The sequence below is a fragment of the Pongo abelii genome, chromosome 16, assembly GCF_028885655.2.
Source record: "Pongo abelii isolate AG06213 chromosome 16, NHGRI_mPonAbe1-v2.0_pri, whole genome shotgun sequence".
Taxonomy (NCBI): Eukaryota; Metazoa; Chordata; class Mammalia; order Primates; family Hominidae; genus Pongo; species Pongo abelii.
Window position 1 is genome coordinate 88,719,285 of NC_072001.2, and position 18,388 is coordinate 88,737,672.

At 39.7% G+C, this 18,388-nt stretch overlaps 1 protein-coding gene and 1 non-coding gene across 12 annotated transcripts in view; one reads left to right on the forward strand and one right to left on the reverse strand.

Moving 5' to 3' along the window:
• The window catches only part of AKAP13 (A-kinase anchoring protein 13), a 355,010-nt gene that overhangs the window by 258,091 nt on the left and 78,531 nt on the right, over positions 1-18,388 (forward strand). For 6 of the 11 annotated variants that reach the window (XM_054531800.2, XM_054531798.2, XM_063716285.1 and 3 more), the window contains 3 exons: positions 6,894-7,264; positions 10,016-10,069; positions 16,052-16,244. In XM_054531800.2, coding sequence (XP_054387775.1) covers positions 6,894-7,264; positions 10,016-10,069; positions 16,052-16,244 — 618 coding nt within the window. Of the gene's footprint in view, positions 1-6,893; positions 7,265-10,015; positions 10,070-13,854; positions 13,921-16,051; positions 16,245-18,388 lie in introns of all 11 variants that reach the window. The other 5 variants (XM_054531801.2, XM_054531802.2, XM_054531804.2 and 2 more) reach the window with 2 other exon arrangements.
• LOC112129136 (U6 spliceosomal RNA) lies at positions 3,005-3,112 on the reverse strand. The gene has a single exon (XR_002911564.1). It is a non-coding gene; the product is annotated as a U6 spliceosomal RNA (small nuclear RNA).

Consider the following 18,388-nt stretch of genomic DNA (forward strand, 5'->3'; position numbering starts at 1 on the left):
GATTTGGAAGATTTTTTTTTTTCAAGAATACTAGACAGATATAATTTTTAAAAGTTGAAGGAGGCCAGGCATGGTGGATCGTAGCATTTTGGGAGGCTGAGGCAGGAGGATCACTTGAGTCAAGGAGTTTGAGATCAGCCTGAGCCAATATAATGGGACCTTGTCTCTACAAAAAATACGAAAATTAGCCGGACATGGTGGTGCACACCTGTGGTCCCAGCTATTCAGGAGGCTGAGGTGGGAGGATCACTTAAGTCTAGGAGATTAAGGCTGCAGTGAGCCGTGATGGCGCCACTGTACTCCAGCCAGGGCGACAGAACAAGACCCTGTCTCAAAAATAAATAATAAATAACACCTACATTTTATACTAGACTACTTAGGGAAAAACCAGAAATGGTAACTTCACTTTCACCTCTTCATGCGTGCTTGAGAATGTCTACATGGCCTGAGAAGAGATGGGGAGGATTTTTCTCTTAGTGTTTTTGCTCTACCAAAGTAGCCTGTGACCAGGAGAGGCTTTGCAATAAATATTTGCTCTAGCATTAATAAAACCAAGGGCTGACTTACAAAAAGGAGAGAGACTAATATTGACAGGATACTTACTGTACAGTAGGTACCGAACTAAATTTTTAAAATATTTGATCTCAATTTGTCTGCCCAGCAACCCTGACGAGTAGGTGGTTTTATGCTCTCGAGGAAACAGAGGCACTGATAGGTAAAGGAATGTATCCAAAATTACTTAGTGGGTGAGCAGCCAACTTGAGGTTTGCATCTAGGCCTGACTCTAAAATCTGTTCATTTTTTATTTTACTCTCAACCTCCCCAAACCTGCTCTGATAGCCAGTGATTAAATAAAAGTGTGGCACTGGCAGATAGGCCATCAGCTGCTTCCTTAAAAGTCTTCCTCAGTGGTCACCCCCAGAGTGTGCTATGCAAAATATCCGAATGTCTTGCAGTTTGTTCCCAGGTTCTAACCCTCTTCTCCATCTCTAAAAAATAATCTGTAGGCAAGACATTGCAACATCTTTTTTTGTGAACCATGAGTGGTACATAAGGTCACTTCCTGCAGCCATTTGTGTCTCTGGCCTCACTGAGGTCTTTAACAGCCCGTAATGTTTGTCGTGACCTTTTCACCTTAACCCTGTCTTTCCATTCAGTATGCCTTCTGGTAAATGACTCTTTAGTGAGTGTTATGAGCTTCACGTTTATTCTCATGAATATGTGTGGGTTCCTAAGGTCTTTAATCAATAGCATAAAATTTAGATTTTTTTTTAAAGTGAAAAGAAATCCTAGGATTCTTTTTGGCACTAGCTAAGAGAGAAAGTAGGATTATAAAATATACATGATCTAGGCCACTCTACTATCCAAAAGGATAATTAAAGTCTACAGGAAATATTAATAGTTGCTGCTTGTCTTCCCAAAGAGAGGTAAATCAAGGTCCTTCCATGTATTTTTTTCCCCCAGGTTAGCAGATGTATCTACAATTGATTTAAACAAAATCAAAATGACTTATGTAAGATACAAAACCTAAAGGGAACATCCTTCTTTCATGTGTTGTAGTTTTTCTCAGGTCCTTGATCCCCAAGCCAAAAAATTACTTAAAAAAAAAAAAAAAACCTTTTCGAGATAAAAGTAAATGTAAACCAGGCACACTGGTTCACACTTGTAATCCCAACACTTTGGGAGGCTGAAGTGGGAGGACTGCTTGAGTCCAGGAGATTGACACCAGCCTGGGCAACATAGTGAGAACCTGTCTCTACTAAAAAATTTAAAAATTAGCCAGGCATGGTGGCACATGTCTGTAGTCCCAGCTACTTGGGAGGCAGAGGCGAGAGGATCACTTGAGCCTTGAAGTTCAAGGCTGCAATGAGCTGTGATTGTGCAACTGCACTCCAGCCTGGGCAACAGAGGGAGACGCTGTCTTAAAAATAAATAAAAGTAAATGTATTTACAGAATCCTAATTAAGAAAACGACAATTGTGACTGGGCGTGGTGGCTCATGCCTTTGAGAGGTCGAGGCAGGCGGATCACTGGAGGTCAGGAGTTCGAGACCAGCCTGGCCAACATGGTGAAACCCCATCTCTACTAAAAATACAAAAATTAGCTGGGCATGGTGGCAGGCGCCTTTAATCCCAGCTACTCAGGAGGCTGAGGCAGGAGAATCATTTGAACCTGGGAGGTGGAGGTTGCAGTGAGCTGAGATCATGCCACCATACTCCAGCCTGGGCAACAGAGTGAGACTCATCTCAAAAACAAACAAACAAACAAAAAAACAAAAAAAAACCTATAATTGCCTATGCACAAGTGCTGAAATTATTAAAAATTTAAAACTGTGAACCAGTGGTAATGCTTGTAATCAGGTACTTTTCTTAAAATATTGAACATAAATGGATTAAGTGGTTGGCATGTGTTAGGTGTTTAAAATGTGAGCCATTATTTTCCAAGGCACATAGTAGAGTGCCTTGTGTATTATTACAAATAATAATAATAAATATTTGGGAATAAATGGAGATTAAAGGACTAGTATTTTGGCAGTATTAAGCGTGATTTCTTCAAGTATAGTAATAAGATATAAAGTATGCAGCAGTTTTGTAATTTTATGTTTATAATGTTTATACCTCTGTATACACTTATGTATCCGTACCTATATAATGTAACTCTGGCTAAGAAAGCCAATCAGGCATTTTTCCCAACATTTTATTAAGAATATATTGAGGCATATAGAAAATTTGGAGAAGTATACAGTGAACACCCATATACCTACTACTTAGATCCTACAATTAACTTTTAATTGTATTTGCTCTGTTGTGTAACTATATATCTGTCCATCCTTCTGTCCACCCAGTTTGCCTAAATTCTTTGAGGTGAGTTACAAATATCAATATACTTCACCTCTGAGCACTTAGAATTCAATATTTGTTTATAGGCTGGTTGGGTTTTTCAGTAAAATTTACATACAGTGAAATGTGCAATCTTGAGGGTACCAGTCAGTGACTTTTTAAAAAAAAATTTAATGACTGCTTCACAAATGTGTGCACCATCCTTGCACAGAGGCCATGCTAATCTTCTGTGCATTGTTCCAATTTAGTGTATGTGCTACTGAAGTGAGCACCCATCAGTGACTTTTGATAGAAGCCTTCATTCACCTTTGTACACAGCCTGCAGCAGGGTACAGACTATAAGCATCGCTTTGGAGTTGCCTCATGTCTCTTCTCAGTCAGTCTCCGTTCACACCCTCTCAAGGCAACAGCTGTTTTAACTGTTTTCCCACCACAGATTAGTTTTCTCTGTTTCAGAACTTCATATAAATGGAATCTAAATAATACCATTTCTCTTGAGAAATACCTGGGATTCGAATTGTTAGATTATATGGTAGGTATAGGTTTAGTTTGCTAAGAAATGGATCTTTTCCCAAGTGGTTGTACCATTTTACATTTTCACCAGTGATGTTTTGTTTTCCTTTTTCAAGTAATAACCACCAATTCATAGTAAGAGCTGCATACTGCAGTAAAAATACTGAGTATAAGAATATTATTCTGCGTGAACTTTATTCTTACCAGATGCGCAAGACTGTAGAAATCATGTAGTTTCAGTGAGATCAGAGTTAAAAGCACATATTAGGAAGAAAGGCTTTGTGTTGAGAATATATTCTAGACAGATCTCTTTGTTTTTAAAATGTGTATAAACAGGCCACCAAAGATTTTCCCACCTTATTTTAATGACTCTCAAAAGGGTAGATGGTTGTTTTATAAACTTAAGATTAGTAAAGTGCCAGAGAGATAGCAGGCCTTTTTTTCAAGGCAAAATCCTTCCAAGATTGGATGCCAGAGTGAAGAAGCACCTATACAACTGTCTGTGAGTTATTTCCAAACTGAGAAGAGCTAACTTGTAAGAAGGCTATATGGTAAATTAATAAATGGAAACTTTAACTCAAAATTTTTGTTTGCTTTGGAGCCTTTCTTGTGTGTTTTAGAACAGGCTTATTATGCATTTTGCTTTATTGATGTTCATTCTGTTTCTCCCTTGGTATTATTTTGAGAATTAGACATTTAGGCAGCTAAGCATGAGTATATTAGCTTCCTAGGGCTGCTGTAACAAATTACTGGAAGCTGGGCAGCTGAAAACAACAGGAACTTACTTGGTCCCAGTTCTGGAGGCTGGAGATCCTAATCACCGTGTCAGTGGGACTGCTTTCCTTCTGTAGGCTCCGAGAGAAAATGGCCTCTCTCCTAGTCTCTGGTGCTTGTTCACAGTCCTTGGTGTCCCTTGGGTTGTAGACACTGCACTCCAATCTCTCCTCTGTCTTCACTTGGTATTCTCTCCTGTGTGTCTTTTTGTGTCTCTTCTCCTCTTGCAAGGACACCATTCATGTTGGATCTGGGGGCATTTTGGATCCACCCTACTCCAGTATAACCTCATCAATTACATCTGCAAAGACCCTCTTTCCAAATAAGGTCACATTCTGAGAAGGACATGTATCTGAGGAGGACACTATTCAACCCAGTACAGTGAGAAAGCCGAGACATTCACGAGACCATTTACAGTGTTCTAGTCCATGGAGAGTTGCTCTGTGAATAGGACCCCTTTAGGAAACCCCCGAGTCCCTCACTCAAAAAGCATAGTCAGTTATTTCATTTTAAAATAATACCCACCACAATTTAGAATTTACTTGGTGAACCATAGTTTTATTTTACAGAGTGACCCAGTGAAGGGACTTTCCTGATACTGACTTTGATATCTCGTTCTTACATGGTTTTAAAAAGATGATTGAGATACCAGAATGGGCAATTTGAGTTGAAATCGGCCTGGATTCAAATCTTGATTCTGCTGCTCATGCCTGAGTCCGTTGGAAAATCTGGGCCTCAGTTTGACCTGTCCGGTGATCCCCATGCATCTTTTCTCTCATTCCCATACGTTACTTAAAAAATAATCTAGGAAACTGGATTCCACAAAACTGGAAAAAGAAAGCCTTCTTATTAGCTTATGAGATCAAGCCCAAAAGGTAGAAAGGGTGCTTTTAGAAGGTAGTGTGCTTTTGAACTATTACGTCAAACCTTTAAAAAGAGTCTCCTTATAGTATAGAGATATAGAGCTTGTTTTCTATTCCAAAGCCGAAAGATTTTCATAATTTTTTTCTCTTTCTTGAAGAACCATAATTTTTTTTTTACCCTTAATTAAAACATTGAGTAGACTAATTTGGAAAATATTGTGAAAAAGGGAAAAAGAATTACAAAATGCCCTTCCCTGTTCCCTGCCCCCATCCCATAAGAGTGTAAAATAGCTATTAAGACAGTGTCCACATCTTAAGAGTATGATCAAGCATCTCTTAGACACTTTTGGCCTTTTGGGTACCATGAAGCTCATCTTTCCCTCACCCATCAAATTCTGTGTTCTGGTATCTCCCTCCCTCGCTCCCTCTTGGGTTCAAGAGATTTTCCTGCCTCAGCCTCCCTAGCAGCTGGGATTACAGATGTGAGCCACTGCGCCCAGCCACTGGTATGTTTCAACAAGTAGAAAATGTCAGGCTCCTAGAACAAAATTACACAGAACCTGTTAGGGGCTAGAGGTTAGCCAGGAAAGAGCATCATCACTTTATCAAAGACCTCATTGCCAGGACTGATTATTTAATGTATGATTTGGCCTCATAATACTCAGCCAGTTCTCAGTGAAATGAGAAAAATATATAGCTTTCTTCCACTTAGATATACTTGTAACAGGTACTTATGCATTTGTGGCAAACTTTAGGTGGGGTCATAAGATATTCCACATTTTTCAGAAGGCAACTAAAAACAACCACAGACTTCCTTTTGGAATATTAATTTCAGCACATTATTATTGTAGCCAAGCAGACTGTTTTGTTTTCAGTTAAAGCTTATAAAAAATAATTAAACCTAACACATTATAAATTTAGTTTTCATATACAAAAAACCCAGAGACAAATGGATTCCCTTCATTGCAGTTGGTGATATTGACTGAAAGAACTAACGTAAATTTGACATTTTTCCTCTTGAAGAAAAAAATGGGCTGGTCACAGTGGCTCAAACCTGTAATCCCAGCACTTTGGGAAGCCAAGGCAAGAGGATTGCTGGATCCCAGGAGTTGAAGACCATCCTGGGCAACATGGTGAAACCCTGTGTCTAAAAGAAATACACACACAAAAAATTAGCTCAACATGCTGGCACATGCTTGTAGTTCCAGCTACTCAGGAGGCTGAGGTGGGAGGATCACTTGAGCCCAGGAGGTCAAGGCTGCAGTGAGCCGTGATTTCACCACTGCACTCCAGCCTGGGTGACAGAGTGAGACCCTGTCTCAAATTGGAAAAAAAAGAAAGAAAAAATGATGTACTTCTAGTCTAGTATCTCCAGTAAGAGGATAAAAAGAGGATAGACCTAGGCCAGGCGCAGTGGCTCACGCCTGTAATCCCAGCATTTTGGGAGGCTCAGGTGGGTGGATCACTTGAAGTCAGGAGTTAGAGACCAGCCTGGCCAGCATGGTGAAACCCTGTCTGTACTAAAAATACAAAAATTAGCCAGGCGTGGTGGTGCATGCCTGTAATCTCAGCTACTTGGGAGGCTGAGGCAGGATAATCTCTTGAACCCAGGAGGCGGAGGTTGTGGTTAGCTAAGATGGAGCCACTGTACTCCAGCCTGTACTCTCCAGAGTGAGACTGTCTCAAAAACAAACAAAAACGAGGATGGATCTAGACTGTTTCTCTTCTAGAGTCCAGGGGGGATTTGAATCCAACTGTGATCATCCAAAAACAAGTCTCTGAAGCCAGTTATGATCTTGCCTGCCTGGAATCCACTGAGAAGCCATTGGCTTGATCTAGAATAACTGAGGCTATCTGATTGGCCCTGCTGGCTTCAACCATATGTGCTTTCTCTCCATTACAGCCAGAGGAAGAGCAGTTGGCCTGTGATATCACTGGATCCAGTTCATCCACCGATGACACGGCTTCACTGGACCGACATTCTTCTCATGGCAGTGACGTGTCTCTCTCCCAGATTTTAAAGCCAAACAGGTCAAGAGATCGGCAAAGCCTTGATGGATTCTACAGCCATGGGATGGGAGCTGAGGGTCGAGAAAGTGAGAGTGAGCCTGCTGACCCAGGCGATGTGGAGGAGGAAGAGATGGACAGTATCACTGAAGTGCCTGCAAACTGCTCTGTCCTAAGGAGCTCCATGCGCTCTCTTTCCCCCTTCCGGAGGCACAGCTGGGGGCCTGGGAAAAATGCAGCCAGCGATGCAGAAATGAACCACCGGAGGTGAGATGGGAGGCGGTTTGTTTAGTGTCTCAGTGTCTGCTTGCTTTTGAAAAGCTTCTGATTTGTATTATTGTTGGTAAAAGAATTTAGGAGACCCCATAGTATACAAGAAAGAATATAGGCTTTGGAATCAGGAAAATCTGTGTTCAGACCCCAGCTCCATAATTTACTATGTAGATGACCTTGGGCAAGTCACCTGATCCCTCTAAGCTTTAATTTTCTCATCTGTAAAATACCTTCATTATTATTTTTAATAATACAATGAAATGTGATTGTCATATAATGAGTGTTTAGTAAATGGGAACGTTTATTCTTAACACATTAATGAAACTTATGAATGAGAAAATATTGGAGGCAGTAGTTTCATGTCAACTTTGAATTAAGAAACAAACATGAAGTCTTACAGTCTTAACACATCAAAGTTTTTCAGAGTATTTCCTGAGAATTAAAACCATCTGTTTCTAATACAGAAAGTTTTGATAAAGTCTAAATTATCATTGTTTAACCCTCAAGAGGATATAAGACTCATTACATTCATTACATACCATTAAATTGTTGGGATTTTCACATGTGGGAACTTGTATTAAGTGTCACCCAGTATCAGTCCTTCAGTTTGGAAGCAGGCTATATGAAGATATGTCGAATTTGACTTCTTTTTTTTTTTTTTTTTTTCCTGAGACGGAGTCTTGCTCTGTTGCCCAGGCTGGAGTGCAGTGGTGCAATCTCGGCTCCCTGCAAGCTCTGTCTCCCGGGTTCACGCCATTCTTCTGCCTCAGCCTCCCGAGTAGCTGGGACTACAGGCACCCGCCACCATGGCTGGCTAATTTTTTTTGTATTTTTAGTAGAGACGGGGTTTCACCGTGTTAGCCAGGATGGTCTCGATCTCCTGACCTCGTGATCCACCCGCCTCGGCCTCCTAAAGTGCTGGGATCACAGGCATGAACCACCACACCTGGCCTGAATTTGACTTCTGACTGCTGGCTGGCTAGACAAATGTAAGCAGATGGTTTTAGCTTTAAAGAATGAGTATGGTAGTGCCTATTATACTTACAAGAGTGTGCTTATTCCAAAGCTACTTTGCTAATAAGTAAAACAGATAAGGGATGAGGCTGACAGTTGTTTTAAAACAATTGATGTAATCTCATGAGCCCAGGAGTTTGAGACCAGCCTAGGCAACATAGGAGACCCCATCTCTACAAAAAAGAAAACAGCTGCACATGGTAGTACATGCCTGTGGTCCCAGCTACTCGAGAGGATGAGATGGGAGGATCGCTTCGGCCCAGAAGTTCGAGGCTGCAGTGAGCCATGATCATACCACTGCACTCCAGTCTGGGCAACAGTGAGACCCTGTCTCAAAATAATAATAATAATAATGATAATAATAATTGATGTAAACAGGTCAGCTGTAGCAGTTATTTGCTCAGATTTCTCAACCTCCTGATAATATTATGGCTGTCTAATCACATTCATTCACTTATTTATTCAGCCAACATATATTGAACACTCACTATGTGCCAGACACTGCTCTGGGTTCTGGAGATAGGTAAACAAGACAAAGTCCCTGCCTTCATGGAGCTCACAGTAATGCCTTCTTACACTTTCCTAATTTGCTAATCTTTTCAGACTCTCTTTATAACACATTTCTGATATAATTTTTCAGTCTTCGCCATGAGTCAAGTGGTATTATCCCCATGTTTGCAGATGAGAAGACTGGTGCAGATAGTTTGCATCATTTATCCAAGGTCTCTGGTCTCTTAGTCAAATGCTGTTTCTGTAATTCCATATTATTCTATGGTGGCATGTAGGATGCTAACCTTAAAAATAAGCAGCATGCTTTTTCTGCTAGCTTGTTTTTATATACGTTTGAGACCCTAGATTATATAAAAAGTAATTTCCCAGTTTTGCTCATGGTGTACTCTTTTTTTTTTTTTTTTTTTAAGCATTCAGAGCAACAGAAAATGTAAGAGCATGGTGAATGATCCCTACAGCCAGAATTCTGTTCTTGAAGCAAATGTAACTTTTATGGCAGGACCGCCTTATCTTACATGATAACAGCATCAAGGAATGAGGGTTTATTTTCTATACAATCCCTTTTTCTTTATAATCCACTATGGGTTCCTTTGTCACAACTTTGATTTTAGAGCTACATGTGACTGTGTCTGTCATGTAGCTCAGATGAGGAAATTGAAGCTCAGAATAAATGATTTGCCCAAAATCACATGGTGATCTCAGTTCAGTTCTGGACTGAACTGAGACTAGAACTCTACTTATTTTCATCCTGCATAATGTCATGGGATCTCCTGTTTGAATTTACTGCTAGGGCTTACCTAGGACCACTGTCCTAATACCTCTGAAGATAATGGAATGAGAGTGAAGTTTTAATTAGTTTGACTAATTGTTATGGTATTACCTGCATGTCGTATAACCTGAACTTTAAAGTGTTAAGAAAAACCCCTTTAAAGCTTTGAGTAGTAATTTTTTTCTGATTCTTTAATAATTTAATAAACTTTATAACTTTTGCCATCTGATTAACTCCTTGGAGCAAGGGGAGGAGCAAAGTAGCCCTCCACAGAGATTGTCAGGCCCTTTTGGTCCTGATGTTTTTCTCATTCCACATTCCTTCATTCTCTTCCCTGTGCCATTTCTCTTTGAGCAGTGTCTCTCTCCCTAGTGTGGTGTCTGTATGTTTCATGCATTTGTATCCCATTTTGTTTCACCTGCAACACTGACCTCTTCACCATTCATTTTCAGTTCAATGCGAGTTCTTGGGGATGTTGTCAGGAGACCTCCCATTCATAGGAGAAGGTACAGAGTTCATTAACTTGATGGACTAACCATGTCACTTCTGAGCATATACTAACAAGCATCTCATTCTGCTTAATCCATGATTGGACCATCTACTTTTAAGTAATGTCCCATCTAATTCAGGCAAATAAAATATAGGTACTTATTAATTGCCAGTGTCCATTTTATATGAAATGGTTTCTTTAATTTGAAGTTTTATGCTATTTTATCTTTTTTAGAAATTATTTTTAATTTTTTAAAATCTTGTGCTTATTGTTGTTCAGATGACTCTGATAATAGGGTCTCACCTAGCTTTCTCTAGGAGAGTTCGAAGAATTGTCTATGTCGTGCCTATTTAATGGATCCTGGGGAGTACTTTTTTTTTCTTCTCCACAGAAGAAAAACCAGGAATGTGTGTGTGCTTGTGCACAGGCCCTAAAGTATTGTCAACACATTGTTTAATAATGTAATAATGAAAGACTTTATTACTAGGCCACCTGGCATTTTCCATTCCATTGTGGATGTAGTCATTTCTTAAAGCAAGTCAGAGGCATAAGTTCATTCCTTGGCCTTTGAATTCCTTAATTAGTATTTGTCAGGTAATATTTTGAAGCTAAAAATAAACGATTTATAAGCTGAGAAGTAATTTCTAGTCAGATTGCTAATTTGCTTCAAATTTTCCATTGGGTTTTCTTTAGAAGTCATTAGTGACCTTTTCTTCCATTGTTTAGAAAAATATTTAGGAATCCAAAAATTAGGGTTATATTACTGTTAGTTTCTCATATTAGGAGGCATTTGTAAAGAAGTATTTTTAACTATTAGCTGAACCTGTTTGTTGGCAAGTAGGCAAATAGTGATCTTTCCTACTTTGTCTTTTTCAAGTGGATGCTTTCTTTAATTACAGATTTTAGGCAAGAAATTGAGCTGAAATTCAGATATTCTCATGAATTTCAGATAATCATGATTTCTATGAAATTGTTCTTCCAGAAAATAAGTTGTTAAATAAGTTTTAACCCCATCTCTACTAAATCAGTTTTTCAGTAGAAGGTTCTTTGGAGGTACGTTTGTCTGGGTCTTTATTAAAGCTCTTCAATATGAGCTTGTTAAAAACATGCACTTGGAGACAAGGTGCGAGACGACAGATTGCTGGATGCAGTCCGAGTTAGTGTATAGATGTGCCTGTCATCAACAACTCCAGCCAGTTTCATCCCTAGGGAAACTTAAGTAGGAAGAACGTAATGTATAATTTAAAATTTTGTAAAATTGAAACATTACAACAGGTATTATAAGGCAGGAGGAGGGACATTTGTTGTTTTTTAATCTAGAACTTTCCAAATCTCAAAGCCAAAGAACTACTAAATATTATCCCTACTAATTGAGGAACTGAGGAAATGACGATGCTTTCAAAAATACTCTTAATTATGAAGGGAGTTTTCTGTTACCAGAAAGGGTAGACATTGTAGACCATCTGCAACTTCCTTCCTGGTTCCTTAGAAAAGCTGTTATATCTTGGCCGAGCACGGTGGCTCACGCCTGTAATCCCAGCACTTTGGGAGTCTGAGCCAGATGGATTGCTTGAGCCCAGGAATTTGAGACCAGCCTGGGAAACATGGTGAAACCTCATCTCTACTAAAAACACAAAAATTAGCTAGGTGTGGTGGCATGCGCCTGTAATCCCAGCTGCTCAGGAGGCTGAGGCAGGAGAATTGCTTGAACCCGGGAGGCAGAGGTTGCAGTGAGCCGAGATCGTGCCACTGCACTCCGGCCTGGGTGACAGAGTGAGTCTAAGTCTCAAAAAAAAAAAAAGGTATTATGTCTGTCTTCCTGTCTCCCTGTTGTTTTTCACTGTCTTCGTGTTAAATCTCCTCACAGTCTTCCACATCATTGTCATATCCTGAAAGTAAAGGAACATTTAAATCTGCAGAAGGAGATTATTTTTAAGAATGATGGTTTGGCAGTGTATGTTCATTTACTGATTTGCCACATTCTGTTTCTAAAAAAGAAGTTGGATATTTAGGTAAAAATATGCCTATTTATTAACTGGTGATTTAAAATTTAAGTTAATAATGTCAAAGAATGGACTTCTGAGTCTTATGTGTGTTTGTAAAATATATATCTTCTCCTCACACAAGTAAATTATGTCAGTCTCATCCCACTTACCAGACCAGCAAAGTGTCTCCACTGTATTTTTACTTTCTGCTTCTGCACTTGTAAGCTTTATACCACTAATTTAATCTGATTTAAAATGTTTTATACTATTTAGTTTTAAATGATACGGTAAAGATTTTTTAAAAGAGCCATAGGGGTAGCTCTTACATCCTCCCATTTTCCTTGTCTCTTTTCTCCAGCCAAAAACCCCACTTGACAACAAAACAAAGTTATTAGATGTATCCAATATAGGTGTTTTTGGTGCCAGGCCTTCCCATCTGCAAGATTCTGGAGGGAGCCGAGTGGTTTTATTGTCCACAAGTTCTGCTTTTATCTCTTCTCAGAAAACAAAAGCACATCACCTAGAACTTTATGGCCCAAGTAGCAGGGTATTTTTTAAATGATAGCTTTTGTTAATAAAAATCCCGATGTTTCCATGCAGTTTCCTTTATAGAACACACAGTATTTTGAATTGATTATTGTTTTAGCTAGTGGTGTTTACTTAGCATTTCCAACACCAGATTTTCTGTCCCTGCTACTTGATAATAGACACCCCTACTGGGATATTCAAGGAAGTAGATGATCAGATGGATTTTTTTTATCTTGCGGGAAAAATGGAAACAAACTTGAAGTTAAAAAGATACATTTCTAACTCAGTGCCATAGAATTCCTTTTTTTTAATTTTTATTATCAGTCAGGTGTGGTGGCTCAAGCCTATAATCCCAGCACTTTGGGAGGCTGAGGTGGGTGGATCACTTGAGGTCAGGAGTTTGAGACCAGCCTGACCAACATGGTGAAAGCCAGTCTCTACTAAAAAAAATACAAAATTAGCTGGGTGTGGTGGTGCACACCTGTAATCCCAGCTACTCGGGAGGCTGAGGCAGGAGAATCGCTTGAACCCTTGAACCTGGGAGACAGAGGTTGTGGTGAGCCAGGATCGCACCATTACACTCTAGCCTGGGCAACAAGAGTGAAACTCCGTCTTGGGGGGGGGGGAATTTTCATTATCATTAACATATAAGCAAATATATAATCAGTGTTATATGCTTTATCTTTAACATAACAGCCTAGTGAGTAGGGTTTGAAGATGGATGCCAGTGTTGACTAAGTATCTTATCATGCAGAATCTAATAATTGTCTGGTTTGGTTGGATCCGTAATGGAAACACATGAAAAAAACAAAAAACAAAAAACTGATGACTCCATGAGTCCACCAGAGCACAGTTTGTCACTGTCTCTTTTAAAAAGTCTAGGATTAGAGATACTGTGGTAAGGGTGATGTGGGAGTATGGGATGTACTGAGAGATTGTACCCAATGGTGGAGTTTGAAATACCTCTCATGTCTGAAGTGCAAGCCATAGGTAGTTGCCACGGTTCACTACAAGGAATTTTTGGGTTTCAGGTTGAACTGGTGATACTGTAAAGAACCCACAGTCTTTTCCACAACGCTGTCTAGACAAGAAGAAAACATTTTTAAGTTTCTATGGTTTTTTATTATAGCCTTTTTAAAAATTGTCAGTGTTACATTCCTAAATTTTTTGTTGATCAAATAAATCCGTCTGTCTCTAACTATGCCCTTCATTTTTAAACCTAATAACCCCATTCCTGTTTCCTCTTTTCTCCCTGCATTTCTGTTTCTGTCTTTGATGTCATCCCCAGTATGAGCTGGTGCCCCTCTGGTGTGCAGTACTCTGCTGGCCTGAGTGCTGACTTTAATTACAGAAGGTATGATATTGTTATGTGTCCAGCCACCAAATGGGGAACCATAAAATATGCCATCAGGGCTTTTGGCTTGGAGCTGGCTTCTGTGTGGCTGGGATGCATATGGGCAGCCTGCTTTGTCTGTGAGCACAGCGTTTCATTGCCTTTGCTATGGGTATCACTAACTCAACTGAAGGGATGCAGCCTAAGAGTCGGGTAATGCATCCTGTGTGTCTCAAATGGCCATAGATTTTATGTTTTCTGCACGGATTTATCTCTCTCTGTTTTGGTCTGTCTTGATTTTCAGATCCTAAAAATTCTTGGAACCCGAAGAAAACAATCAAAGAACCAAGGCAGCTAATAAGATGCACTGATTTCTACTATGCTTCTAAATCCACCATTCTGTGTAGATTCCAAATTCAGAGACTCCTCATTGTTTCATATTCTTCTCTCAACTGAACAGCCAGATTTAATTACTAAAACATTTTCAGAATTAAGTTTTGCCATAAGCATAGATCTCGTTTTCTTAGGCTTTTCAAGTAATTTCTTCTTCACTTAGCCCCTCTTCTTATCCCTGGTATTGAAAGTGAGTTTTACAGGCCAGGCATGGTGGCTCACACCTGTAATCCCAGTACTTTGGGAGGCTGCGGTGGGCGGATCACCTGAGGTCAGGCATTGGAGACCAGCCTGAACAACATGGTGAAACCCTCTCTCTACTAAAAATACAAAAATTAGCCAGACACGGTAGCAGGTGCCTGTAATCCCAGCTACTTGGGAGGCTAAGGCAGGAGAACCACTTGAACCCGGGAGATGGAGGTAGCAGTGAGCCAAGATCACGCCACTGCACTCCAGCCTGGGCAACAGAGGGAGGCTCTGGGCTCTGTCTCAAAAAAACAAAAATAAAAACAAAAAAAAAAAAGGAAAGAAAATGAGGTTTACAGAGACATTTACTTGTAGTTAGTCATGATTTCTATTGAAGAAAAACATGTCCATTGTTTAATTTACCTACTAGAGAAAATAGAGATATATGGCTTCAGTTCATAAGTTATTTACAAAACCAAAATAAATAAATAAATAAATAAATAAAAATTTAAAAAAGCAAATACAAGTCCTGGACTGGTAGGTATGAACTTAATTGGAGCAATTTTCTGTACAGTTTTTCTTGAGTGGAGGTAACTAAGTAGCTTCAGTATACCTTCAGATTGAATTCCAGCTCATTGTTAGCTGAGAACATGGTCAGCTACAGCTATGTTTTGAGATCTTGGTTATTTTAAAGAAGTTTCCGCTGCAGTTGTAACAGATGTGAATTATTCTAGTTAGCAACCCAAGGAGGTTAAATCACTAACCTGTCTCTGTAGCCTTCTGCTTACTGAAAATGCTTTTCATTCTGCAAACCACAGAATCTTTCTTGGAGGAATCCTCTTTAAAATGCCAAATCCTGATTGCCTTTGTTCCCTTTACCAATATCCAGGCCAAAAATGACAGCTCTTTCTACTCTTAGACCTGGTTGCTTTTCAGCATTTCTTCATTAAGGTGTTATATGTGCCTGTCGCAACTAACAGTTCTTGAGAAGCCTGTCAGCAGTTGTTTGGCCAGGTGTGCATAGATGGTAACACTCATGAGCAACACTTGGGTTTTCTGGGGTGAAAGCATACCTGTAAAATTATAAAGGTCAACTTGAACGTAAAATTGTAAAGGTCCACTTAATGGACATAAGGGCAAGTTACCCAGTTTGCCTTCTGAAATTTACTTAAGCTCATATTTTCTCTGTGACATTTAATTACTTGGCATTAGTAGAGTTAGATTCACAAAGATTAATTAGATGAAGGAAAAAACACATATATAAAATATCAGATAACTATGGTCTGTCCATATAGTGTATAGAAAAAAATCTGAGAAGTGATCTTAGGTGGTTCAACATTTGGATAAATTTAATGTGGTAAGAAAATCTAAGTGCACTATTCTTTCTCACTATTCCAAGATCTGTGGGGGAAAGGTAGGTGGTATTCTTTGTGCCATGCCCTTTTAGACAGTTTTGCTAGCTGACTTAGAAATAATACACAAACAAGGGAGATATACCCAAAGGGATTTTGTGTCCTCCTTTGTTTTTGAGATCCAGAAATAGAATGAATTAACTTTTGTGCCCTGTGTTCAGTTTCAGTCTAGAAGGCTTGACAGGAGGAGCTGGTGTCGGAAACAAGCCATCCTCATCTCTAGAAGTAAGCTCTGCAAATGCCAAAGAGCTCAGACACCCTTTCAGTGGTGAGGAACGGGTTGACTCTTTGGTGTCACTTTCAGAAGAGGATCTGGAGTCAGGCCAGAGAGAACATAGGATGTTTGATCAGCAGGTAAGTCTTAAATATGTCTAATTTGGAAAAAATGTATTTCACAAAATATGAACATAGAAGGCAAGGCTTCTGGTAGTATAAGGCTAGTAGTTATGATTACTTACCCATTATAGGATATACTTAATCTAGCACTAAACCAAGTTTTTAGCACTTAATTAAAAAGGGCCAGGCATGGTGGCTCATGCCTATAATCCCAGTGCTTTGGGAGGTTGAGGCAGGAGGATCAATTGAGCCCAGGAGTTCAAGACCAGCCTGGGCAACATAGCAAGACCCCCCCATCTCTACAAAAAATTTAAAAATGAGCTGGACATGGTGGCTTGTGCCTGTAGTCCCAGCTACTCGAGAGGCTGAGGTAGGAGGATTACTTGAGACCAGGAGTTTAAGCCTGCATTGAGCCGTGATTGCACCACTGCACTCCAGCCTGGGTGACAGAGCGAGACTCTGTCTCCAAAAATAAAAAAGAAAAAATAAAGAATACCGTTAATCTGCATAGATTTAAATATTCCATCAAGGCACACTTTTTAAAATTAGGAAAGTATCCAGGATATTAAATTGAGTTTTTCCTTCTTATCTGAGACCATCTTTTACCCTCTCAATAGTAAAATGAATCTTGAAATATGCTACATATCATTATTATTTTTCCCAATTCTCTAAAACATATCCCAAGTTTCTCCTTTGTAGGAAAAAATAAAAAACAAAACTTTCTTAATACACCTTCCAGAAAATGTCAGTTGATTCTCTCTCCTTCCCATCCCTACCAGAATTCTTTTTTTTTTTAATTATTATTTTTACACTTTAAGTTCTAGGGTGCATGTGCACAACGTGCAGGTTTGTTACATAGGTATACATGTGCCATGTTGGTTTGCTGCACCCATTAACTTGTCATTTACATTAGGTATTTCTCCTAATGCTATCCCTCCCCCAACCCCCTACCACACAACAGGCCCCGGTGTGTGATGTGCCCCGCCCTGTGTCCAAGCGTTCTCATTGTTCAGTTCCCACTTATGAGTGAGAACACGTGGTGTTTGGTTTTCTGTCCTTGGCGATAGTTTACTCAGAATGATGGTTTCTGGCTTCATCCGTCTCCCTGCAAAGGACATGAACTCATCCTTTCTTATGGCTACATAGTATTCCATGGTGTATATGTGCCACATTTTCTTAATCCAGTCTATCATTGTTGGACATTTGGGTTGATTCCAAGTCTTTGCTATTGTTAACAGTGCCGCAGTAAACATACGTGTGCATGTGTCTTTATAGTAGCGTGATTTATAATCCTTTGGGTATATACCCAGTAATGGGATGGCTGGGTCAAATGGTATTTCTAGTTCTAGATCCTTGAGGAATCGACACACTGTCTTCCACAATGGTTGAACTAGTTTACAGTCCCGCCAACAGTGTAAAAGCGTTCCTATCTCTCCACATCCTCTCCAGCATCTATTGTTTCCTGGCTTTTTAATGATCACCATTCTAACTGGTGTGAGATGGTATCTCATTGTGGTTTTGATTTGCATTTCTCTGATGGCCAGTGATGATGAGCATTTTTTCATGTGTCTGTTGGCTGCATAAATGTCTTCTTTTGAGACGTGTCTGTTCATATCCTCTGCCCACTTTTTGATGGAGTTTTTTTTCTTGTAAATTTGTTTAAGTTCTTTGTAGATTCTGGATATTAGCCCTTTGTTGGAGGGGTAGATTGCAAAAATTTTCTGCCATTCTGTAGGTTGCCTGTTCACTCTGATGCCTACCAGAATTCTTAAGAGAGCATCTATGCTCCCTGCCTTCTCTTTTTAAAATTCTATTTATTTATTTACTTATTTAGAGACAGGGTCTCACTCTGTCGCCCAGACTGGAGTGCAGTGGTGCCATCACAGGTCACTGCAGCTTCAGCTTCCCCAGTTCAAGTGATCCTTCTGCCTCAGTCTCCCAAAGTGCTGGCATTACAGGTGTGAGCCACTGCACCTGGCCTTTGCCTTCTCTTTATCACTACCGAATCATCTCTTAATTTCTGCTGCTACCAGTCTCTTGAAACTCCTGTCTTGAAGGTCATGGATTTCTATGTCAGCCAAATCAAAGTGACTTCTTAGTTCTCATCTTCTGGGTATCCTCATTATCACTTACCACTTTTGACAGTCCCTCGGGGAGGTTTT